At 39.8% G+C, this 27,043-nt stretch overlaps 1 protein-coding gene across 2 annotated transcripts in view; it reads right to left on the reverse strand.

The window, feature by feature from the left end:
• The window catches only part of LOC144031454 (transcription regulator protein BACH2-like), a 152,055-nt gene that overhangs the window by 77,734 nt on the left and 47,278 nt on the right, over window positions 1-27,043 (reverse strand). For both annotated transcript variants that reach the window (XM_077538627.1, XM_077538626.1), the window contains exon 2: window positions 14,112-14,388. In XM_077538627.1, coding sequence (XP_077394753.1) covers window positions 14,112-14,387 — 276 coding nt within the window. In that variant the 5' untranslated portion in view covers window position 14,388. The remainder of the gene's footprint in view (window positions 1-14,111; window positions 14,389-27,043) is intronic.

Raw genomic sequence — 27,043 nt, forward strand, 5'->3', positions numbered from 1 at the left:
GGCATATTGGAAGCAAAATTTCTTTGAAAATGGCATAATAAACGTTTACATGTAGAATATTTTTTTGCCAGTGTGTGTGTCAAGCTCAACGGGTTTTGGTGATTGTTAAGACCTGCAAAAATCAGCGTCCTTTTTTATTTTTAGGCAATGAGTTGCCCTGATTGGTATTTTTTGTAAAAGTGTATATACACATCATCGCTCGTTGTACTCATTGCACAATGTTACTTTTATTGTCCAAAGGGGCAATCAAAAATGAATAAAACAAAATGGAAACGTACATACGTTTGGATCGGTGTGAAGCCAGTGAACAATTTGAGTGGTGGAAACTAAAAGAATATTCATAAATGACTTAGTTATCACACTTAGAATGAGTGTACATTTTTTGTACAAAATACTGTATGTGGGGTATTTATTTTTTTTTATATATAAGCCTCAAGGGCTAGGTGGCGCTGTATTTATAACTGAATGTTGTCATAGAGATACCTTCAGGCCTTGATTATAAGCATACATGTCAAGTGTGGGATTTTTTTTGGAGCATGTACCGTGGAGTTATTAAGCATATCCTTCATTCACGATATTGCTTTTAATGTCCATAGAGGCTATCAAAAATAAATAAAAATATATATATGTTTGGATAAGTCTGATGCCAGTGAACATTTTGAGTGGTGGAAACTAAAAGAATATTCATAAATGACTTCGTTATCACACTTAGAATGAGTTTACATTTTTTGTACAAAATACCGTATGTGGGGTATTTTTTTTTCATGCATCAAGGGCTAGGTGGCGCTGCATATATAACTGAATGTTGTCATAGAGATAACTTCAGGCCTTGACGATAAACATACATGTCAAGTTTGGGATTTTTTGGAGCATGTACCGGGGAGTTATCAAGCATATCCTTTTTCATTGCGAGACACAAATTTTGATGCCCCGCCCTCATCATATAGTATTTCGAAAAGTCAAAATTTTTCCCCCTGTCGTTGGCTCAGGATTTGACATGGTCCAGGCCAAGTCTTAACTCAGTCGGATGAAACGTGTAGGAGAAGTGGGCAAAAGTCTGCCCCCTGTGAATGTGCAAAAATCGTCAAAAATGGGACATTCAAAAATTCGTAGCTCACTTCCTGATCATTTTAGCATATGGGTACAAGAGACTTTTTTGTAGGTCTTGGGCTCCCTCATACACCTAAAAATATTCGTCGTTCTTGCTTAAACGTACAACCGGGGCTGCTTCGTTAAAAACTTCTAGGGGGCGCTATTGAGTCATTTTTGTAAAAATAGCACAATCAACAATAAAATATTGCTCATTTTACCAGGCCAGATGTGTGTGCCAAGTTTCATGAGTTTCTGTGCATGTTTAGACCCTCAAAACTGGCGTTATTTTCTTGGCGAACAGCGCTTAGCCACACCCACAGCAATTTGCGAAAACTCACAAACTTCGTGTTGTGACATCATGAAGGCCGAAACCCTCATCTGAGCAAATATGAGGTAGGTCCAGTTAACGTGTTTGGAGAAAAACGTAGAAGAAAATTCGTAAGAAAAAAAATTGCCACTAGGTGGCGCTATCAGTTAGATGAAATATAAGTCAGTAGATGTCTTTAGGGCTGGACTCTCATCAAATGTGTGAAATTTTGAGAAGATAGGATCATCTCGGTCAAGTTAATGCAGCTTTTATTTTCACGAAAAATCTTCAGACTTTGCGTCACCGTAGCGGCCACGCCCTTTGGCGAAAAGTTACAATATTCGGTGTGGGGCATGATCAACATCTTAAGGCTTTTCTGACCAATTTTCAAATGGATCCCTTCAACAAGCTCAGCACAGTAGCTAAAAACGTAAAGTATGACATTTATTGTAACCACTAGGTGGCGCTATATGTATAACTGAATTTTATCATATAGATGTTTTCAGGCCGTGACTATTACGTTGCCTGAGAAGTTTGAGATTTTTTGGAGCTTGAACATGGGAGTTATTAAGCATTTGCTCTTTCTGGACAAATGAAATTTTAAAGGCAATATTTGATGCCCCGCCCCCGTCATATAGTATTTCAAAAAGGCAAGATGTTTTGCCCAGTTGTTCTCTCAGGTCTTGAGATGATAAATGCCAAGTTTGAAGTCAATTGGATGAAAAATGTTTGCAAAGGGGGAAAAAGCATGACCACAGTGAATGTGCCAAAATAGGCCAAAATTGGACATAAAAAAATTCATAGCTCACTTCCTGTACATTTTAGCTACATGGTCCCAATAGACTTTTTTGTGCGTCTCGGGGTGCTACACGTGCCTGCCAATTTTTGTTGCTCTAGCTCAAACGTGCCGGGCTTGGTTTTTATTTTTCTACGCTAGGGGGCGCTATCGAGTCGCATTGTTAGACGACTTAATAATATCAAATTTTTCGCCGGGCCTGAGGAGTGTGCAAAGTTCGGTGAGTTTTCGTGAATGTTTAGGTACCCAAAATCGCGATTGTTTGCGGAGAATAAAGAAGAAGAAGAAGAAGAAGAAGAAGAAGAAGAAGAATAATAACTAGAGCTGCGAGCAGCTATAAAGGGCCCTCGCAGCCCGGGCCACATTGGGGTCCTTGCACGTTGGGGTACTTGCACTTTGGGGTACTGGCACGTTGGGGTACTGGCATATTGGAAGCAAAATTTCTTTGAAAATGGCATAATAAACGTTTACATGTAGTATATTTTTTTGCCAGTGTGTGTGACAAGCTCAACGGGTTTTGGTTGATTGTTAAGACCTGCAAAAATCAGCGTCCTTTTTTATTTTTAGGCAATGAGTTGCCCTGATTGGTATTTTTTTGTAAAAGTGTATATACACATCATCGCTCGTTGTACTCATTGCACAATGTTACTTTTATTGTCCAAAGGGGCAATTAAAAATGAATAAAACAAAATGGAAACGTACATACGTTTGGATCGGTGTGAAGCCAGTGAACAATTTGAGTGGTGGAAACTAAAAGAATATTCATAAATGACTTAGTTATCACACTTAGAATGATTGTACATTTTTTGTACAAAATACCGTATGTGGGGTATTTTTTATTTTTTTTTATATAAGCCTCAAGGGCTAGGTGCCGCTGTATTTATAACTGAATTTTGTCATAGAGATACCTTCAGGCCTTGACTCTAAATATACATTTCAAATATGGGATTTTTTGGAGCATGTACCTGGGAGTTATTAAGCATATCCTTCATTCACCATATTGCTTTTAATGTCCATAGAGGCTATCAAAAATACATAAAACTAAATAACAAAAATATGTATGTTTGGTTAGGTCTGATGCCAGTGAATATTTTGAGTGGTGGAAGGTAAAAGAATATTCCTAAATGACTTCGTTATCACACTTAGAATGAGTTTACATTTTTTGTACAAAATACCGTAAGTGGGGTATTTTTTTTTCATGCCTCAAGGGCTAGGTGGCGCTGCATATATAACTGAATGTTGTCATAGAGATACCTTCAGGCCTTGACGATAAACATACATGTCAAGTTTGGGATTTTTTTGGAGCATGTATCGGGGAGTTATTAAGCATATCCTTTTTCAGTGCGAAACACAAATTTTGATGCCCCGCCCTCATCATATAGTATTTCCAAAAGTCAAGATTTTTCCGTCTGTTGTTGGCTCAGGTCTTGGCATGGTCCAGGTCAAGTCATAAGTCAGTCGGATAAAACGTGTAGGAGAAGTGGGCAAAAGTATGCCCTCTGAAAATGTGCAAAAATCGTAAAAAATGGGACATTCAAAAATTCGTAGCTCACTTCCTGTTCATTTTAGCATATGGGTCCAAGAGTCTTTTTTGTAGGTCTTTGGCTCCCTCATACACGTAAAAATTTTCGTAGATCTTGCTTAAACGTACAATCGGGGCTGCTAAGTTAAAAATTTCTAGGGGGCGCTATTGAGTCATTTTTGTAAAAATAGCACAATCAACAATAAAATATTGTTCATTTTACCAGGCCAGATGTGTGTGCCAAGTTTCATGAGTTTCTGCGCATGTTTAGACCCTCAAAACTGGCGTTGTTTTCTTGGCGAACAGTGCTTAGCCACGCCCACAGCGACTCGCGAAAACTCACAAACTTCGTGTTGTGACAGCATGAAGGCCGACACCCTCATCTGAGCAAATATGAGGTAGGTCCAGTTAACATGGTTGGAGAAAAACATTGAAGAAAAATCGTAAGAAAAAAAATTGCCAGTAGGTGGCGCTATCAGTAAGATGAAATATAAGTTTGTAGATGTCTTTAGGGCTGGACTCTCATCAATTGTGTAAAATTTTGAGAAGATAGCATCATCTCGGTCAAGTTAATGCAGCTTTTGTTGTCACGAGAAATCTTCAGACTTTGCGGCACCGTAGCGGCCACGCCCTTTGGCGAAAAGTTACAATATTCGGTGTGGGGCATGATCAACATCTTAAGGCTTTTCTGACCAATTTTCAACTGGATCCCTTCAACGAGCTCAGCACAGTAGCTAAAAACGTAAAGTATGACAATTATTGTTACCACTAGGTGGCGCTACATGGATAACTGAATTTTATCATATAGATGTTTTCAGGCCGTGACTATTAAGTTGCCTGATAAGTTTGAGATTTTTTGGAGCTTGAACATGGGAGTTATTAAGCATTTGCTCTTTCTGGACAAATGAAATTTTAAAGGCAATATTTGATGCCCCGCCCCCGTCATATAGTATTTCGAAAAGGCAAGATTTTTTCCCCAGTTGTTTTCTCAGGTCTTGAGATGATAAATGCCAAGTTTGAAGTCAATTGGATGAAAAATGTTTGCAAAGGGGGAAAAAGCATGACCACAGTGAATGTGCCAAAATAGGCCAAAATTGGACATTAAAAAATTCATAGCTCACTTCCTGTACATTTTAGCTACATGGTCCCAATAGACTTTTTTGTGCGTCTCGGGGTGCTACACGTGCCTGCCAATTTTCGTTGCTCTAGCTCAAACGTGCCGGGCTTGGTTTTTATTTTTCTATGCTAGGGGGCGCTATAGAGTCGCGTTGTTATGACGACTTCATAATATCAAATTTTTCGCCGGGCCTGAGGAGTGTGCAAAGTTTGGTGAGTTTTCGTAAATGTTTAGGTACCCAAAATCGTGATCGTTTACGGAGAAGAAGAAGAAGAAGAAGAAGAAGAATAATAACTAGAGCTGCGAGCAGCTATAAAGGGCCCTCGCAGCCCGGGCCACGTTGGGGTACTTGCACGTTGGGGAACTTGCACATTGGGGTACTGGCACATTGGAAGCAGAATTTCTTTGAAAATGGCATGATAAACGTGGATTTTTTTTTTTTTTTTTTTGCCAGGTGTGATGAGTGTGTCAAGCTCAATGGGTTTTGGTGATTGTTAAGATCTGCAAAAATCAGCGTCTTATTTTTTATTTTTAGGCAATGAGTTGCCCTGATTGGTATTTTTTGTAAAAGTGTATATACACATCATCGCTCGTTGTACTCATTGCACAATGTTACTTTTATTGTCCAAAGGGGCAATCAAAAATGAATAAAACAAAATGGAAATGTACATACGTTTGGATCGGTGTGAAGCCAGTGAACAATTTGAGTGGTGGAAACTAAAAGAATATTCATAAATGACTGAGTTATCACACTTAGAATGAGTGTACATTTTTTGTACAAAATACCGTATGTGGGGTATTTTTTTTTTATTCCTCAAGGGCTAGGTGGCGCTGCATATATAACTGAATGTTGTCACAGAGATAACTTCAGGCCTTGACGATAAACATACATGTCAAGTTTGGGATTTTTTGGAGCATGTACCGGGGAGTTATCAAGCATATCCTTTTTCATTGCGAAACACAAAATTTGATGCCCCGCCCTCATAATATAGTATTTCGAAAAGACAAAATTTTTCCCCCCTGTCGTTGGCTCAGGTCTTGACATGGTCCAGGCCAAGTCTTAACTCAGTCGGATGAAACGTGTAGGAGAAGTGGGCTAAAGTCTGCCCCCTGTGAATGTGCAAAAATCGTCAAAAATGGGACATTCAAAAATTCGTAGCTCACTTCCTGTTCATTTTAGCATATGGGTCCAAGAGACTTTTTTGTAGGTCTTGGGCTCCCTCATACACCTAAAAATATTCGTCGTTCTTGCTTAAACGTACAACCGGGGCTGCTTCGTTAAAAACTTCTAGGGGGCGCTATTGAGTAATTTTTGTAAAAATAGCACAATCAACAATAAAATATTGCTCATTTTACCAGGCCAGATGTGTGTGCCAAGTTTCATAAGTTTCATGAGTTTCTGTGCATGTTTAGACCCTCAAAACTGGCGTTGTTTTCTTGGCGAACAGCGCTTAGCCACGCCCACAGCAATTCGCGAAAACTCACAAACTTCGTGTTGTGACATCATGAAGGCCGAAACCCTCATCTGAGCAAATAAGAGGTAGGTCCAGTTAACGTGTTTGGAGAAAAACGTAGAAGAAAATTCGTAATAAAAAAAATTGCCACTAGGTGGCGCTATCAGTTAGATGAAATATAAGTCAGTAGATGTCTTTAGGGCTGGACTCTCATCAAATGTGTGAAATTTTGAGAAGATAGGATCATCTCGGTCAAGTTAATGCAGCTTTTATTTTCACGAAAAATCTTCAGACTTTGCGTCACCGTAGCGGCCACGCCCTTTGGCGAAAAGTTACAATATTCGGTGTGGGGCATGATCAACATCTTAAGGCTTTTCTGACCAATTTTCAAATGGATCCCTTCAACGAGCTCAGCACAGTAGCTAAAAACGTAAAGTATGACATTTATTGTAACCACTAGGTGGAGCTATATGTATAACTGAATTTTATCATATAGATGTTTTCAGGCCGTGACTATTACGTTGCCTGAGAAGTTTGAGATTTTTTGGAGCTTGTACATGGGAGTTATTCAGCATTTGCTCTTTCTGGACAAATGAAATTTTAAAGGCAATATTTGATGCCCCGCCCCCGTCATATAGTATTTCAAAAAGGCAAGATGTTTTGCCCAGTTTTTCTCTCAGGTCTTGAGATGATAAATGCCAAGTTTGAAGTCAATTGGATGAAAAAATTTTGCAAAGGGGGAAAAAGCATGACCACAGTGAATGTGCCAAAATAGGCCAAAATTGGACATAAAAAAATTCATAGCTCACTTCCTGTACATTTTAGCTACATGGTCCCAATAGACTTTTTTGTGCGTCTCGCGGTGCTACACGTGCCTGCCAATTTTTGTTGCTCTAGCTCAAACGTGCCGGGCTTGGTTTTTATTTTTCTACGCTAGGGGGCGCTATCGAGTCGCATTGTTATGACGACTTCATAATATCAAATTTTTCGCCGGGCCTGAGGAGTGTGCAAAGTTTGGTGAGTTTTCGTGAATGTTTAGGTACCCAAAATCGCGATCGTTTGCGGAGAATAAAGAAGAAGAATAATAATAATAATAATAATAATTTTTACAAAAACAATAGGGACCTCGCAGCGGTCGCTGCTCGGGCCCTAATAATAATAATAATAATCCGATCGAAAAACAATAGGGACCTCGCAGCGGTAGCTGCTCGGGCCCTAATAATAATAATAATTTTTACAAAAACAATAGGGACCTCGCAGCGGTCGCTGCTCGGGCCCTAATAATAATTTTTACAAAAACAATAGGGACCTCGCAGCGGTCGCTGCTCGGGCCCTAACTAGAGCTGCGAGCAGCTATAAAGGGCCCTCGCAGCCCGGGCCACGTTGGGGTCCTTGCACGTTGGGGTACTTGCACGTTAGGGTACTGGCACGTTGGGGTACTGGCATATTGGAAGCAAAATTTCTTTGAAAATGGCACAATAAACGTTTACATGTAGAATATTTTTTTTTGCCAGTGTGTGTCAAGCTCAACAGGTTTTGGTGATTGTTAAGACCTGCAAAAATCAGCGTCCTTTTTTATTTTTAGGCAATGAGTTGCCCTGATTGGTATTTTTTGTAAAAGTGTATATACACATCATCGCTTGTTGTACTCATTGCACAATGTTACTTTTATTGTCCAAAGGGGCAATCAAAAATGAATAAAACAAAATGGAAACGTACATACGTTTGGATCGGTGTGAAGCCAGTGAACAATTTGAGTGGTGGAAACTAAAAGAATATTCATAAATGACTTAGTTATCACACTTAGAATGAGTTTACATTTTTTGTACAAAATACCGTATGTGGGTTTTTTTTTTTTTATGCCTCAAGGGCTAGGTGGCGCTGTATTTATAACTGAATGTTGTCATAGAGATACCTTCAGGCCTTGATTATAAGCATACATGTCAAGTGTGGGATTTTTTTTGGAGCATGTACCGTGGAGTTATTAAGCATATCCTTCATTCACGATATTGCTTTTAATGTCCACAGAGGCTATCAAAAATAAATAAAAATATATATATGTTTGGATAAGTCTGATGCCAGTGAACATTTTGAGTGGTGGAAACTAAAAGAATATTCATAAATGACTTAGTTATCACACTTAGAATGAGTTTACATTTTTTGTACAAAATACCGTATGTGGGGTATTTTTTTTTTTTATGCCTCAAGGGCTAGGTGGCGCTGCATATATAACTGAATGTTGTCATAGAGATAACTTCAGGCCTTGACGATAAACATACATGTCAAGTTTGGGATTTTTTGGAGCATGTACTGGGGAGTTATCAAGCATATCCTTTTTCATTGCGAAACACAAATTTTGATGCCCCGCCCTCATCATATAGTATTTCGAAAAGTCAAAATTTTTCCCCCTGTCGTTGGCTCAGGTCTTGACATGGTCCAGGCCAAGTCTTAACTCAGTCGGATGAAACGTGTAGGAGAAGTGGGCAAAAGTCTGCCCCCTGTGAATGTGCAAAAATCGTAAAAAATGGGACATTCAAAAATTCATAGCTCACTTCCTGTTCATTTTAGCATTTGGGTCCAAGAGACTTTTTTGTAGGACTTGGGCTCCCTCATACACCTAAAAATATTCGTCGTTCTTGCTTAAACGTACAACCGGGGCTGCTTCGTTAAAAACTTCTAGGGGGCGCTATTGAGTCATTTTTGTAAAAATAGCACAATCAACAATAAAATATTGCTCATTTTACCAGGCCAGATGTGTGTGCCAAGTTTCATGAGTTTCTGTGCATGTTTAGACCCTCAAAACTGGCGTTGTTTTCTTGGCGAACAGCGCTTAGCCACACCCACAGCAATTCGCGAAAACTCACAAACTTCGTGTTGTGACATCATGAAGGCCGAAACCCTCATCTGAGCAAATATGAGGTAGGTCCAGTTAACGTGTTTGGAGAAAAACGTAGAAGAAAATTCGTAAGAAAAAAAATTGCCACTAGGTGGCGCTATCAGTTAGATGAAATATAAGTCAGTAGATGTCTTTAGGGCTGGACTCTCATCAAATGTGTGAAATTTTGAGAAGATAGGATCATCTCGGTCAAGTTCATGCAGCTTTTATTTTCACGAAAAATCTTCAGACTTTGCGTCACCGTAGCGGCCACACCCTTTGGCGAAAAGTTACAATATTCTGTGTGGGGCATGATCAACATCTTAAGGCTTTTCTGACCAATTTTCAAATGGATCCCTTCAACAAGCTCAGCACAGTAGCTAAAAACGTAAAGTATGACATTTATTGTAACCACTAGGTGGCGCTATATGTATGACTGAATTTTGTCATATAGATGTTTTCAGGCCGTGACTATTACGTTGCCTGAGAAGTTTGAGATTTTTTGGAGCTTGAACATGGGAGTTATTAAGCATTTGCTCTTTCTGGACAAATGAAATTTTAAAGGCAATATTTGATGCTCCGCCCCCGTCATATAGTATTTCGAAAAGGGAAGATGTTTTGCCCAGCTGTTCTCTCAGGTCTTGAGATGGTAAATGCCAAGTTTGAAGTCAATTGGATGAAAAATGTTTGCAAAGGGGGAAAAAGCATGACCACAGTGAATGTGCCAAAATAGGCCAAAATTGGACATTAAAAAATTCATAGCTCATTTCCTGTACATTTTAGCTACATGGTCCCAATAGACTTTTTTGTGCGACTCGGGGTGCTACACGTGCCTGCCAATTTTCGTTGCTCTAGCTCAAACGTGTCGGGCTTGGTTTTTATTTTTCTACGCTAGGGGGCGCTATAGAGTCGCGTTGTTATAACGACTTCATAATATCAAATTTTTCGCTGGACCTGAGGAGTGTGCAAAGTTCGGTGAGTTTTCGTGAATATTTAGGTACCCAAAATCGCGATTGTTTGCGGAGAATAAAGAATAATAATAATAATAATAATAATAATAATTTTTACAAAAACAATAGGGACCTCGCAGCGGTCGCTGCTCGGGCCCTAATAATAATTTTTACAAAAACAATAGGGACCTCGCAGCGGTCGCTGCTCGGGCCCTAACTAGACTAAGTGGAATTTCTGGAGAAATTGCGTGGGAATGCTGAAAACTGAATGTTAAGATTTAAATGCATGTGGAATGCTTATGAAGTAAATTGAGAGATAAATTATGCAATTCTAGCCTCCTGGTTTACTGGACAATACCAACTGCGCCACCGAGCAGTATCAGACACCTGGTAATGATAAGTTATATGTATGGAAGAGGGCGTGGAAAGTGATACTTAGAAAAAGTTCAATGTCTGACCCATTGAAAATGAATAGGGAAAACTTGATATTAAATGTTAACTTGTGCAAATAATGTAAGTAATGTGGAATCAGACCATATATACCTCGGGAGGCATGAATTTTTTAAGCTAGTTGAAATTTGAACAATGTAAATTGGAGGTATTACGTAGGAGTTGTTACGCGGCAAAGAAGTGTGGAGAATAAAAATCACAATAATATATGTGGGAATGCTTCATTCCCACAATAAATACATTTAAAAATCCGGTTAGCATTGGCATGTATTGTGAAGGACAGAGTGGAGATGGTAAGGTAAAGCGCAGCATGTTCCAAAAATCTTCTAAATCTAAAAATCTCAGATTAACTTGTCACCATGGCCAAAATATTTCCTCAATTCGCATCATATTTAGACATTTCATCAAAAGCGTCTTCTTTCCGAAAAATGCACATGCAAAAACCTTTTATTAAGCTTTATTTTGACTCGAAGTGTGGCAGTCACAAAATAGCTGCATTGACCACAAAGTTAATTTCTGCTGCTTTATCTGCCTGAAATTGTTCTTAGAATGCCTGTTAACCTGCTCTAATTTAGTCCCCGCCCACTCATCACGAAGATTAACACAAACTTTCCGCAGCACCTACAAAATAAAAGTAACGACATATTCCAGCTGTCAGGACAGCTTTATTGTGACGAGGTGCGACAACAACTGTGCACTTTTGACATTTTTGTCCGTCAAAGAGGGCAGTCAGCACATGCTTGTTTCTGAATGACAAAATTAGCGCTGTCAAAGTTAAAGTGTTAACTAATTAATTAATCACAAAAAAATATTGCATTAATCGTGTATTAACGCAGATTAATCGCACTATTAATTTTGACCGCAGCTGATCCTTTAGCTTGACACATGATGGCTACTTTAAAAGTAGCACAGGTTGTGTTTGAACAATAAACATAACATGCATTAAAGTGAAGCATTTAATAAATGTTTGCGTGTGACATTCAGAATATTTGTTCATGTCAAACTATTGGGGTCATTTTTTCCACTTTAAATTAAGCAAGTAATTAACTGATTAGAAAAAGAGGAGGATGAGACGACCTCTTAACATTAAATGCCGAAAAAAATTAACACAATAAGAGGTGCATTTTAAATTTAAACAATGTTGAGAAAAAGCCTTTTTAATTAAGTGATTAATCAAAATTTTAAGATGTGATTAATCTGATTAAAAAATGTCATCGTTTTACAGCTCTAGACAAAATCCATCGGGGTGACAGAGAACTTTAATCCATGCATTCTCTTTTTCAAAATAAAAGCGCCAAATAAAAACTTGGGGTTTTTACATCTGATTTCCACTATTTTCTTCCTCTAATTTGTAATTTTGTTTGACCAATTCAAACGTTCCAACTTTAAACTGTTAACAGATGTTTTCCCAAATTTAAAATGTTGGAGTTTTTACCTTTAATTCTGACATGACTTGGTCAATTCAAAACAGTCTTACTTCAAACTGTTAAGCAGCAAGTGTCAGCAGTCCCATTCAAAATTTCTGCGGGAATTTTCTAGGTTTTTGTTTTTTTACTCATCATATGTAAGTGAGGCTCCGCCTTCCTTTTCTCCCCCGTCCGCACTTCCCTGCTTTCGATTTAGACCTGCTTCCAGATGATGTTTGATGGGTTCGATGGGCTCTGGGCAGACCAGTTAATTATTGTAAGCTAATGGGCCTGGTCGGACCAAGTTTTGTACAATAGTTTAGGTCATAGGTGTCAAACTCATATTAGCTCAGGTGCCGCATGGATCAAAATATATTACCAAGTGGGCCGGGGTATATAATGGTATACAAGTTTTGCCGTTAGTTATACACAGATTTTCACTATTTGCGGGTTAGCCCTAAATTACGGAGCTCAACTGTAATCATACTGTTCCAAAAAACAACATGAATGCAACACTGCCTGTATGTGTTCTGGACGTGTTTTTCTACCTGTTTTGCATACATATTGTTCGCAGAATGCGTTGTGTGGCGCAGTTAACGCATTCACTTGCCGCAATTTTCACTGAAGCAACCCCCTTCGCTCCTGGCTGTTTTCCTGGATTTTGACTGATTTTTGCAAGGCCCACAGAATATTGTGTTATAAAAACATGAAACTTACCAAAAGAAAGATTAACGTCTCTTCTTTCATCAGAAAAAAAAAATCGGTTTCCGTATTGCAGCAATTAGCATTAGAATATAGCTAAGAGTTATCATGATTCACAAATCTGTTTAGAACTGTGAGGAAATCAGCTTGTTTTCAACATGGCCCTGGTTGATCTCTTATACTCTGCTGCCACCACCTGGCCGTTTTTGTAATAACAACCGTTCTCTGCAGCTCAGAGGCTGCATCAAAGCCTTCTGTATGCTTATGGGCAAACTCGGTCCTTGAGGGCCGGAGTACTTCAGGTCTTGCAGGTTTCCCTCTTCCAACACAAGCTGTTTCCAATCAATGGGATCGTTAGGGCTGGTGTTGGAAGAGGGAAACCTGCAAGACCTGAAGTACTCCGGCCCTTGAGGACCGAGTTTGCCCATCCCTGCGCGGCGGGCGGAGTCCCGGAGTCTAGCATAATAAAAAAAACATAAATACGTCTTTGGAACACTGTTAATATTTAAAATAGAACGTATTTATACCTTTTTGGGAGCAAATGAGTTAATGTTATAAGGATTTAATCCTTGTGATATATATTGTGTTACCAGTAATTAATTTGTGTTGTATTTAACATGTTTATGTTGGTCTAGGATTTAAAATAAATAAATAAAATAAACAAACCGTAACTAAGTTGTGTGTAAAATAATGACATCCAGGACGATTCCCCGTACAAGTTGCATTGCTCATCTGAGGACTGCTTGTGAAATGATAAATTTATATGTTTTGATTGTGGCCAGCTGATTAACTCATTCACTCCCAGCCATTTTCACAGAAGCAATCCCGTTCACTCCCGGCTGTTTTACTGGATTTTGACTGATTTTTCAAGTCCCACAGAATATTGTGTTCTATTGCTATAAAAGCATGGAACCTATCAAAAGAAAGATTAAAGCCTCTTCTTTCATCAGGAAAAAAAAAAGTACGTTTCGATCTGTTTCTGTTTTGCAGCAATTAGCATTAGAAGAGAGCTAAGTTTCATCAGTTTTCACAAATGTATTTAAAATTGTAATTTAGCTTTTTCTCTACATGGCCCTGGTTGATCTCCTTTGCTCTGCTGCCACCTGCTACCTGCTGGCCGTTTGAACTACCATTTTTGTAACCGTTCTTTGCTGTTGAGAGGCTCATCAAAGCCTTCTGTATGCTCTAGCATAAAAAAAAACAAAAAAACGTATAAATACATCTTTGGGACACTTAAAACATTAAAAAAAACGTATTTAGACGTTATTGGGAGAAATTAATAAATTGGTCAGACATTACAAATTATTTTTTACTTTACAAAATCATCTTGCGGGCGGGGCTAAACCCCTTTGCGGGCCTGATCCGGCCCGCGGGCCATATGTTTGACACCACTGGTTTAGGAGATGTGTTTCAATACTTTTGCTGATACGTCATGTTTACCTTTTCGGGGAGGTTAATGATGGGTTCGCCTGGTGGCCCATTGTATCCAAGCAGCGCTTGTAGGAAGTAGCGGCTACTGGCAGCGAGGATGGCCCTGTGCGCTCGTACCTCCCTGCCCTCCACCAACACAGTCACATCGCACAGGATGCCTTGTCTCCGCTGCTCCTCAAGGCTCAACAACACGTTGGAACAGTGGACTTTCGACTCGTACACGTATACAGGCACTGCTGCCTCACCCTCCCGCTCATCGCCTGCCGACATCACTTCCAATGGCATCCTAGGCAAAAGAAACCAGAAGAATAAAGGTTAAGCAGAAATTTATAGTTGGAGGTAACTCAAATTGTTTTTGTCTTCCCATATTAAAGCAAGTTATACATAAGGAGGCAGTTTACAGTCATTGATTGTGGGAGTTTGTTAGTGTATTACTAGCCACTTAAAATAAAGGGTGAACATATGTTGTCTCTTACAATATTTAATGTATAGAAATTTATATGTATTTCTGTCATCCTTGCCGATCAGTGGGCAGCCACAATCCTGGAGTACCTTGGTCACCATAGCTACTGGCTTGGAGGGCCATTATTAACCAAAACTTCAAACTGTGGGGTGCTTATCCGCTGTATCAACATGTCACTATTTTACACACAGTCACGGTTTGTTTAAAAGTAAACATTTCTGGGCCGATACCGGACATTCGAGTTTGGTTGGTGTGCAGTACTCTCAGCACTGTCTTGTAGGGCTGCACAATATATCGAAAAAATATCGATATCGCGATATTGGCCCTTGCAATATGCATATCGCAAAGGCACGCAATAAGTTTTATATGGAATTTTATGCTTTTTATATGAATTTGACCAGTCATATGCTAACTAAAATGTGCATCGCCATTCAATAGTTGAAAATTATCAAGACATAATTACAATTAATTAACTAAGATTACATGAAGGTTTCTTATTTTGCCCCATGAAAAATGTTTTTCTTTCATTAGGTAATAAAAATTTAATTTCTTTAGGTAAATGTTAAATATCGCAATAATATCGATATCGCGATGTTCCGCCAGTATATCGCATATCGCATGTTTTTCCAATATCGTGCAGCCCTACTGTCTTGTATTTATTTTCTTTCTTGACTTGATTTGTAGCTCGGCACACAAATACTGCATAATGTCAGACTTCTTCTTCATACGTCCTTATTCTTTTTCTGTGAAGTATGTCGTTATGTGAACTCTCAGTGTTCAGACTGAGGCACCCACAGTTGAATTCACTGGTGCCTCAGTACAGAATAAGATGACAAACTTGTGTTGCTGGTTAAATGGGAATGGTTAAAGGTATTCCTAAATGTTACTAAAGTTCTACGACCACATATTTTTGTCATGACTCGAGTCATGCATGAGTAATGTTTGAGTCTTGTCTGGGTTACGTTTAAGTAGAGTTCATGACCGTGCGCCAGAGTTCACGACCCGTTACGTGTCTGTTTCGGTATTGATGTAACAGCATCCAGTTTCAACTAGTTTTAGGCTATATGATGTCTGGACTATATGATGTCAAGGATCTTTTATGCTATATGTTTGTTGATGTCAGGAACCTACTCGACAGCCAGAGTCGACAGCCAATCAGCCATGTCAGTTCTAGTACTCACATGTCTAGCCTCAACCAATGAGATTGATTGACTGTCTATTTATCAAATGTGTGTGTTCGCCAGATTATTGCTCAGCTGTTCCTGTGTACAGCTCTCTTAGGTTCTGCCTCCAATGTGAAAAAAAATAAATAAAATCTTATTTTTTTCTGTGTTTGAGATCCTACCTCTCAGCACACAACAATTTTGATTGGGATTTTTTCTGTGTTTCATTTTATTTATTCAAATTCATTTTATTGTGTGTTCTATTAAAAAAAATACTTTATGAACAAAAAGAAAAAAGAAAAAAATGCCATTAAAATGCTATGTTAGTGTATATAGGTCTTTCTTTAAAAACATCTGTCTTTTTTTTTTTTTTTTGGTATTAAAAGTATGAGTGCGATTGGTACTTGGTATCCGTGACAACTTGTCACTACTAGTTGAGTACTTGTACAGATATCAGTTTGAAAAAATGTATCAGACATCCCTAATAAAAAACTAACAATTTATTTCCAAGTTATATTTAGGTCTCACTAAGCAGAGTAGTAATACAAAAAAAAAAGAAAAAGCCAACATTATTTTCAGTCAAGGAAAATGGAATGTGTGGTGTCTCAGAATTTTGTCCCAGGTTGGCAATTTTATTGCTTGTTTTTGTGTATACCAGGCTTCCCCAATCCTGGTCCTTGAGCACCGGAATCCTGCAGGGTTTATTTGTTTCCATCCTTCAACACCAAATTCTGAATATCAGGATCATTGCCAGGCTTCTGCAGCGAATGCTGATGAGCTGATTATATGAATCAGGTGTGTTAGTGGGCGCAAACATCCAAAACCTGCAGCCCTCGATGACCAGGGTTGGATTGGGGAAGCCTGGTGTGTACTGTTTCACAAAGTGGTCTAAAAACACAGAAAATTGTAATAAAACACACTAACTATTTGCTGTAAGTGATACTCATGCAAGCCAACATTCAGTACACACATGCTTTTATTGTGTTTCCATTCCTTCTGTTATTAGAGGTGTCAGCCGATTAAAATTTTTAATCGTAATTAATCGCATGACTTCAATAATTAACTGCCGATTAATCGCACATGAATCGCATATTTTATATCTCAATTTATATCTAAATTTACATTTGTTTTCCCCCTAATTTAAATATGGTTGTATTTTTTTAGTCATTAATAAAGTAATTTTATAACAATTCAATAAAAAAAGTTTAAAAATTCATCGTTAGAGTAATTTCATAACAAATTTAAAAAAGTTAAAAATAAAATAAAGTATGTACTGTACTGTACTGTAAAACCAAACCAAAGTGTGACTGATTTGTTTTGGTCATTTTTCTGTCACTACAACATGGCATAATTGCATTTGTAAGACAATGGTGACAGCTCAGTGCATTTTTCTTTTCATATTAGGAGCTGCCTAATTTTTTAAAATGAAGTAACTTGTGAAATTATGCACATTTTTAAAACTGTAAAATACAGCACAGTCCCCACAAATATATGCATTCGCTGATGCTTTTATTTTGTCAAGTGAAATAGGATGTGCATTGTAAAATGACAAATTTTTACTGCATAGGAACCAGAAACGATCAATGTGTTCTTTTCATATTAAGAGCTATTTTATTTTAAACAATAAGTAACTTGAGAGTTTATGCACATTTTAAAATTGTAAAATACAACTTGACGCCAATCCCCACAAATAGATGCAGTAGAATTTATTACTGCTAAATTGTGTTATAGTGACTCCTTTTCACGACGTTGGACGCTTTTATTTTGTTAAGTTCTCGACACTTTCAGTTGAACCCTTATGAGATATTTTGTGGAGTTCAATCCATTTTCTTAACCGCTTACTCCTCACAAGTGTCGTGGGGGTGTTGGAGACTATCCCAGCCAGCTTCGGGCGATTGACGGGGTACACCCAGAACTGGTTGCCAGTCAATTGCAGGGCACACAATAAATTATTCATCACAGAAATAAAATGTACAAAAGCAGAAGCATGCGCCTATAGTAAACATGCACACATAATAAATTAAACACTTTTGACTCACCAGTTTCACCCAGTCTGTATATGTGTGGATGGGGACCATTCTGTTTTTTTCAATGTCCTACTTTCTTCCATCTCTGGCCCGATTATGTCTTACTTCCATCTCAGATTCTGTATCTTTGGTGTGTACTATTTATTTGCTCATACACGTATAAAGCATGTATGCATGAATCCGCATTTGCATATACTGAATGTGCGTTTGCAGCAAAGCCAGAGGGACACTAGGAAGTGGTATAACTCCCCCTGGAACACCAATAACTATACCATAGTTGCCCTAGGAAATGTTGAGATGTATTTATTTACATTACTACTACGGATGGGATGGTAGGCTACTTCCCAGATAGCAAGATGACATAGAATCAACATTGATTTTCCATCCAAATCATCGGTATGGTTGACATTGAAATTTCCGACAATAAACAACGTTGAATCAACGTAACATTGAAACAACATTGTTCTATATGTCAGGCGATGGTTGGGTTAACATTGTTTAATCGTTGATGGACTAACGTTGACAAATAAGTTCATTTATGATTGGAAATATGATTGATAAGTCATCGAATTATGGATGAGCGGGGGTTATGGTCGAAAAAGAATTGTTTTTTTGGGTGACCAAACTTTTTTTTCTCTCTCTCTCTCTCTTTTTGGTCACTCACTGAGGCTCACTCACACAAACACGCACACAAACATGATCTCCCGGATGGGCAATCTAACCCACAGAGCCTGGGGTGCCGAACTCAATTGAAAACCATTGTGAGTGTGCGTGTGTGCGCTAGGGTTGTCACAAGAACCGATACAGTGATACCTCAGCTCACGAACATAATTGGTTCCCAGAAAGTGTGTGTAAGGCGAAAAGTTAATCTTCCGAACATTTATTTCTCATAAGAAACCATTAAAATGAGAATAATCCGTTCCCAGGTGTCACGCCGCCACCTGCGTGACAGGCCTTTATTGTCATAGTCATGTTTCCTGTTTTATTTTGAATTTCTGATTCCCTTCGCACCCCAGGTCACTTGCCCTTCCTGCAGTTCACTAATTACCGGTCCCCGCCCATGATCATGTCCACCTGCCACCAATCAACCAAGACAATAAAAGCCACCTGCATTCTCCCCTCCGTTGCCGAAGTGTCACACACAGTTAGTGCGTGGAAGCGTCCCACAGTCCTCGAGTCCTTGTTCCTGTTGCCTTGTTGTTTTGCCTTGCTTTTGTGCCTTGTCTTGTTTTTGTGCCTTTTCCTCCAGTGGAGCGCCTTTTGTTACCCCTTTTGCCTTGTGCCTGTTTTTTCCTCCCTAGGGGAGCGCTTTTTGTTCTCCACCTTTTTGATTCCCCCTTTCTCCTCTCAGTGTGAGAGGAGACTGCTGCTGCCCGGCAATAAAACCTGTTGCCTCTGTGGCCTACCTTATCCTGCATCTGGGTCCTACCTCCTCTCGTCGTGACAGTACACTTCGGCCAGCATGGACCCAGCGGGAGTGTCCAAATTGGAGACCTGGCAGAGGCTTGAAGACATCGCCCGAGTCATTGCAGAGATAAAAGAGTTGATGGCTTTGGACCGTGGCGACGGGGGTGAAGGGTCGGACTGGCCTCAGAACCCCGAACCTCGTCTGCTGCAGCCTCTCGCCCCTGAACCTCGTTTGCTGCAGCCTCTCGCTCCGGAACCTTGTCTACTGCCGCCGCAGCCCCTGGCCGCTTCGCCTGTGCCGCTGCCGCCGCAGCCCCTGGCCGCTTCGCCTGTGCCGCTGCCGCCGCAGCCCCTGGCCGCTTCGCCTGTGCCGCTGCCGCCGCAGCCCCTGGCCGCTTCGCCTGTGCCGCCGCAGCCCCTGGCCGCTTCGCCTGTGCCGCTGCCGCCGCAGCCCCTGGCCGCTTCGCCTGTGCCGCCGCAGCCCCTGGCCGCTTCGCCTGTGCCGCTGCCGCCGCAGCCCCTGGCCGCTTCGCCTGTGCCGCTGCCGCCGCAGCCCCTGGCCGCTTCGCCTGTGCCGCTGCCGCCGCAGCCCCTGGCCGCTTCGCCTGGGCCGCTGCCGCCGCAGCCCCTGGCCGCTTCGCCTGGGCCGCTACTTCCTGTTCCTCGTCAGGCGGCGCATGGATTGCGGCCGCCACCTCTGGTTCCTCGACCGGCGGCGCCCAGCCAGCGGCCGCCTCCTCTTGCACCAGTTCCGGCGGCGCCCGGCCAGCGGCCGCCATCGCCTGCACCAGTTCCGGCGGCGCCCGGCCAGCGGCCGCCTCCTGCTCCTCATCTGGCGGCGAACACCCCGCCGCCACCTCTGCTCCTTGTCGGGCGTCGAGGACGCCCTCCTGACTGGCCCCGCTGGGACTCTCTTGTCGGGCGTCGAGGACGTCCCCCTGAACTGCTTTTTGTCTGTACGGATGGGTGGGCCGTGTTCCCACCTCCGTGCCCCCTTCCGCCCGCCCTTGTTTTTGGACTCTTTGGGTCGGATGGCCGTCAGGAGCCGGCCATTGAGGGGGGGGTACTGTCACGCCGCCACCTGCGTGACAGGCCTTTATTGTCATAGTCATGTTTCCTGTTTTATTTTGAATTTCTGATTCCCTTCGCACCCCAGGTCACTTGCCCTTCCTGCAGTTCACTAATTACCGGTCCCCGCCCATGATCATGTCCACCTGCCACCAATCAACCAAGACAATAAAAGCCACCTGCATTCTCCCCTCCGTTGCCGAAGTGTCACACACCGTCAGTGCATGGAAGCGTCCTCAGTCCTTATGTCCTCGTTCATGTTGCCTAGCGTTGTTGCCTTGTTTTTGTGCCTTTTCCTCCCTTTTGGAGCGCCTTTAGTTACCCCTTTTGCCTTGAGCCCTTTTTCCTCCCTAGCGGAGCGCTTTCTGTTGTCCCCAGTACCTTTTGCCTGTTTTTTCCTCCCTAGTGGAGCGCCTTTTGTTCTCCACTTTTTCCCCTCCCTGTTCTCCTCTCAGTTTGAGAGGAGACCTTTGTTGGCCGGAAATAAACCTGCTGCCTTGGTGGCCTACCTTACGCCTGCGTCTGAGTCCTACTTGTCCTCGCCTTGTCACCAGGTCCCTATAAAACATAATTTTCTACTAAATAAGCCTTAAAACTACACAAAAATATACCTTATTTTATGTATAATAAATGTGCTATTGTATTGTAATTAAATAAATAAATTGTACTGTATAATAAAGTCATTTTATTTACCTTTGTGATGGTAGTTCTTAAAGATGGTAGCAATGGTAGACTTACTTCATTCGCGAGCGTTTCACCGCGTAGTGTTTATGGAACGGTTGCGGCTCATTCGCGCTTTCGTGCTCACTGGAGCGGAGGAGGCGTGTTCCTTGGTGAACAAGGAAATTGAGCACTTTAGCGAGTCAACAAAAAGTGAGCACCGCCAACTACTTTCACTTCTTTCCTGGGACTAAACAGCCGTGGCACTATTTTCTCCTTTTTTGAGGTACGTGATAGCACTTTCGCTTTTTTTTGTGGCGCGAACTCCATTGACTACAATGCAAACGCGCCGCCGAATCGCCATCCCTCGGTTTTGGTGAGAACGCAGCATTAGGCTTAACACTAGCCTGTGGTGGGGTCTTTTTCGGTCCCATAATAGCAAAAGTACACTCAATATGGTCCAAAATGTCTATCAAACACAAACCGCGTCCGCACTCAAAGAAAGGGGGTGACGAACTGGGGCCGTGAGCGTGCGTCAGCTTCTCGTGGCCGCCACTGTGCCGCTGTTCGACCGCGTGGTTTGGTTCGTCCGCCGAAAACTAGTTCGTCAGCAGAGACTATATGCTCGCGAATTTAATTTTCTTGAGGCGAAAAGTTCGTGAGCTTAAGCGTTTGTCAGCGGAGGTTTTACTGTACTTCGGTGCGAAGTCGATGCCAAGATTCTGAAAATGTGACGGTACTGCCTTTTCTACAATACCCGAAGTATCGTTGGTATCGAGGCGGCATATCTGGCTGCGTCTTTTGTGTTGTTTTTGGTATGTTTTTTTTTTTAATGTTTTTTTTTACTTTATTATTATTAATCCCACACACACTCACACAATCTTACATCATGTAAACTCTTTTGGGGGTTGGATATGAGCGCTTACCTGGCAACCCACCTAACGTCTAATGACGTCACGTGACTACCCTCCCGCTGCGACAATAACAAGGAAGTAGAACCGTCACTTGCCTTTGGTGCCGGTTGGCGTGGGTTCGCTCCTCCGCCTGGTAGACCCATGTGGCTTACATGAAGTGAGCTTGTGTGAGTGTGTGAATGCGTAATTACAAATAAATAAATAAATAAATAACAAGGCAGTAGAGAAACATGCTTGCAACATGACAGTAGCCCGCACATCTGTGTCGTCTTCAACTGCAGCGGCCCCTCAATTAGTTGAGAAGAAAAACACCAAAAGTCACGTATGGAAGTAAATGGATTTGAGGTTGATGCGCAGGGATTGAGATGCCGAAACCGTTTCCAGACGAAAGGGGAACACATCCAACTGAGCGAAACATGGACATCCAGACTTGTACAAAGAATTCAAGGCAAGTGCATTTGAATTCCCGTGTTATCGTTGTTGTCCATATCTAAACTCATAACGTGAGCATGATGACCCCACACTAAATGAGCGAAGTAACGTCAGCGTTATGTTCAGCCTCGTCTGTCCCGCATAATAAAGTGAGGAAATTTTGCCGGGCAGCTAATTTACTGAATCACCTAAAGTAACATTAAACAATAGTGAAATAATATATCAAACGTTATTCGTCTGTGAGCGTGTGTGTGTGTGAGGCTACGTGCTGCAACTGGTTGGTAAATAAGCAGCACAGTATGAGATTGTTATTTTTTAATGCTACATTCACTGTGATGCATTTTTCATTTTACTGTATTTTAGTGTTTAGTACTTGTTGTTTGTTTGTTTGGTTTGTTTGTTTATTTATTGAACATATAAACATAACATATAAACATATAAACAAACAAGTAGCAAATAAAAATTTAAAGAAGAAACTCATAGCAATTATTTGTGATGGTTTACATGTCCAAAAGAGTAGGAAGAAGTTCAACACTTATCTAGTCCTACTCCTTATTCTTTGTATCTTTTAACTTATTTCATTATTAAATCCAGTAAAGTAACGCATTACAAAAAAAGAAAATGTGTAATCCTGCTCATGTAGGCAATTTCACTTTAACATACGTACAATTGTCAGTAGCATGTGTAGCATGAATTTCTTAGGCATACACAATACTAATAATACATCCTCATGCTTACATATACAATTTTCATTACACTCATAATGGTACATCAAAAAATTTCTGCAATTGTACTAGCTCATGTCTGATTTAAATAATGCTCTTGAACTTTGCTTTGAAATTTTTTTTTTTAAACTCAACAATTGACTTGCATCTTTTCAAGTCATTACCAAAATAATTCCACAAATGAACACCTCTTACAGAAACACACATTTGCTTAATATTTGTTCTTATTTTGATTTTTTTTCTTTTTTTTTGTAGACACTTGAACCCCTTATGTCATATAAGGACTCTCTCTAATTTCAAATGGCTTCTGAATACTATGACAGAGTAGATTGTTGTAAACTTTATAGATTATTTGTGCTATTACTGTACTTAGCTAGTACATGCACAGTATTTTAATTTTATTGTTCACTCTACTGTTTAATACATTAATGCACAGTATTTTAATTTAATGCTTTAAAGCTAGATGCCAATTGTTCTGTTTAAGCACACAGTATCATTGTTGTTCACTTCTAATAAATGAGTAAATGTTGAAGTACAGAGAATTTATTGCTTATTTTATATTTTTACCGTGGTATTATTTTTGACGCAACCCACACGTCGCAAACCGAACCGGAAACAAACTGATGTGCAAAAAACAGTCCCGCCTCTTCCGTGGCATATACCCCATTGCCGAACCCTACAAACAGACCATATAGCGCCACTGTCGGGAATTGCAGAAAACTACGCTTTTAATGGGAATTTACAGAATAAAGCCTTGGCCAGCTGTGGCATATATACATCTCTCTCTCTCTCTCTCTCTCTCTCTCTCTCTCTCTCTCTCTCTCTCTCTCTCTCTCTATATATATATATATATATATATATATATATATATATATATATATATATATATATATATATATTAGGGGTGTTTAAAAATCGATTCGGCAATATATCGCGATACTACAGCACGCAATTCTCGAATCGATTCAATAGGCAGCCGAATCGATTTTTTAACATCCATTTTTGATGAAAAAATATTCAACAAAACGTCTAACTTTCACACCTTAAGCATGGAAGAATGTTATATTAATGGAACATTAAGCCTTAATATTTTATTTCTACGCTGTCATTTTAATTCAATGCTGTTCTAATATGAAAAAAGGTTACAACTTGTTTGTTAAATACAGTGGCTCACAGTTATAAAACTAAAGTTTGAGATCAATAAATAATAAATTTTCATACAAATCTTACAGTGTACATGTACAAGTTTACTGAATGGTATTTTCTAAATTTGAGTAAAAAAAAATCGCAACAATCGACTTGTAAATTCATATCGGGATTAATCGGCATTGAATCGAATCGTGACCTATGAATCGTGATCCGGATCATATCGTCAGGTACTAGGCAATTCACACCCCTAATATATATATATATATATATATATATATATATATATATATATATATATATATATATATATATATATATATATATATATATATATATATATATATGTATATATCACAGCTAATTAATTGATTTATTGTTATTATTATTATCATCATTTAAATTATTATTCAATTTATGACAGTGGAATATATTTATTCATTTATTATTATTACTATTATTATTATTGTATTATCATTTAAATTATTATTCAATTTATGCCAGTGGCATATAGTGGCAGGCATAACAAATATCAGGTAAAAGGTAAAAGCAACCTGTGTGTGTCCCTCTGTTGCCATTCATACAATTGACAAAGTCATGCTTACCTGCAAATATATCAGCTTTGTGTTCAACTATATAAGCCCAGATTTCACACTAAGTATATGTGTGATTAAACAGAGTTAAGATAATTATTTTAGTCTGCAAACTTTTTTTGGGGGGGGTTTACTGTGAGGTTTTTCTTCACTTATAAGTGCCTTAGCTGCACAGGTTTAAAAAAGCTTTTCCTGGTTGATTTTTATTTTTATTTTTTTTCTACTCTGATTTGTAATTGACCGTTTTAATGTGTGCTTCCATTGCTTTTATTGTTGCCTGTGCTGTGCATGTTGAGATTTATTTTACAAATGTAAAGTATGTTATAAATAAAATCTATTATTATTATTAGTAGTAGTAGTAGGAGTAAAACACTGATCTTTGCATTATTCTCAGATCAAATTATAATTATACTACTCATATTGTAAGATGAAGTTATTAAATAAGTTTTATTTGTTGAACATAATAAGACAGGGATGTGTCATAAGTCATATTGAATAAGGATAGAATAAAATGTGTATATTACTGTCTACATGATGTGTGAATGAACTCAGCTGATTCTCGAAGTATGCACATGCACCTCATCTCCTCAGTCATGGTCTCTAAACACCACCACACTGGATTTCAAATGAAACAGACAAGATGCGCTTTAGTTGCAGACGTTCCACCTTTCTTTTGAGGGGATTTACGCTGGTGTGGTCATTTTGCCTACCCCCGGATTTTGGTGTGATGGAGCATGCTAGCTGGTAGCTATTCCGTGGCTGTACCCGCCCCGCTGCAATATGATTGGCTACAGCGCCGCTGGAGGATATGACGCATTGCCATGACACGCCCCGTAATCATGGACACGCCCCGTAACCATGGCCATATTGGATAAGCACTCAAGAGTTGTGTGAAAGCGACCGAACGGAACACGGACGGGCCGAACCGAAACTGTTGAACAGATCGGCTTTAACTCCCAGGCCTAAAATACATATATATATATATATATATATATATATATATATATATATATATATAAAATATATATTAGGGCTGTCAAAGTTAAAGCATTAATAGATTAATTAATCAGAGAAAGATGTATACACTATATATATATATATATATATATATATATATATATATATATATATATATATATATATCCATCCATCCATTTTCTTGACCGCTTATTCCTCACAAGGGTCGCGGGGGGTGCTGGCGCCTATCTCAGCTGGCTCTGGGCAGTAGGCGGGGGACACCCTGGACTCGTTGCCAACCAATCGCAGGGCACACAGAGACGAACAACCATCCACACTCACACGCACACCTAGGGACAATTCGGAGCGCCCGATTAACCTGCCATGCATGTCTTTGGAATGTGGGAGGAGACCGGAGTACCCGGAGAAGACCCACGCAGGCACGGGGAGAACATGCAAACTCCACCCAGGAAGGTCCGAGCCTGGACTCGAACCGGAGACCTCAGAACTGGGAAGCGGACGTGCTAACCACTCGACTACCGTGCCGCCTATATATATATATATATATATATATATATATATTAGGGGTGTTAAAAAAAATCGATTCGGCGATATATCGCGATACTACATCGCGCGATTCTCGAATCGATTCAATAATCGGGCAGAATCGATTTTTTTTTTTTTTTTTTTTTTTTTTTAGGATTCACACCTTGAGCATGGAAGAATGTTATATGAACGGAACATTAAGCCTTAATATTTTATTTTAATGCTGTTCAAACATGAAACAGATTACAACCTCTATAAGACTGAAATTTCAGATCAATAAATAATACATTTTCATATAAATCTTACACTCTACAAGCTTGCTGATTAGTATTTTCTAAATTTGAATGAAAAAAAATCGCAACAATCGACTTATAAATTCGTATCGGGATTAATCGGTATCGAATCGAATCGTGACCTGTGAATCATGATACGAATCGAATCGTCAGGTACTAGGCAATTCACACCCCTAATATATATATATATATATATATATATATATATATATATATATATATATATACACACACACTAGGGCTGCACAATATATCGAAAAAATATCGATATCGCGATATTGGCCCTTGCAATATGCATATTAGGGGTGTGGAAAATAATCAATATCAATGGATGCATCGATGTGCACATGCACGGTGCAAGTGCATCGGCTCATTCACTAGGTATCGATGTAATTGACGTGTGAAATCTAGATCCATCTTGATGCGTTGGCGGGTATCGGTGAAATCCGATGCAAGTGCCGTTTTATTCATTGTAAACTTCATTCCATTTGCTGTTCCCCAAAATCCTTGGGCGCATTGAATGCACCATACGGAAGCCGTGGGGCAC

The sequence above is a fragment of the Festucalex cinctus genome, chromosome 12, assembly GCF_051991245.1.
Source record: "Festucalex cinctus isolate MCC-2025b chromosome 12, RoL_Fcin_1.0, whole genome shotgun sequence".
In the NCBI taxonomy this organism is placed as follows: Eukaryota; Metazoa; Chordata; class Actinopteri; order Syngnathiformes; family Syngnathidae; genus Festucalex; species Festucalex cinctus.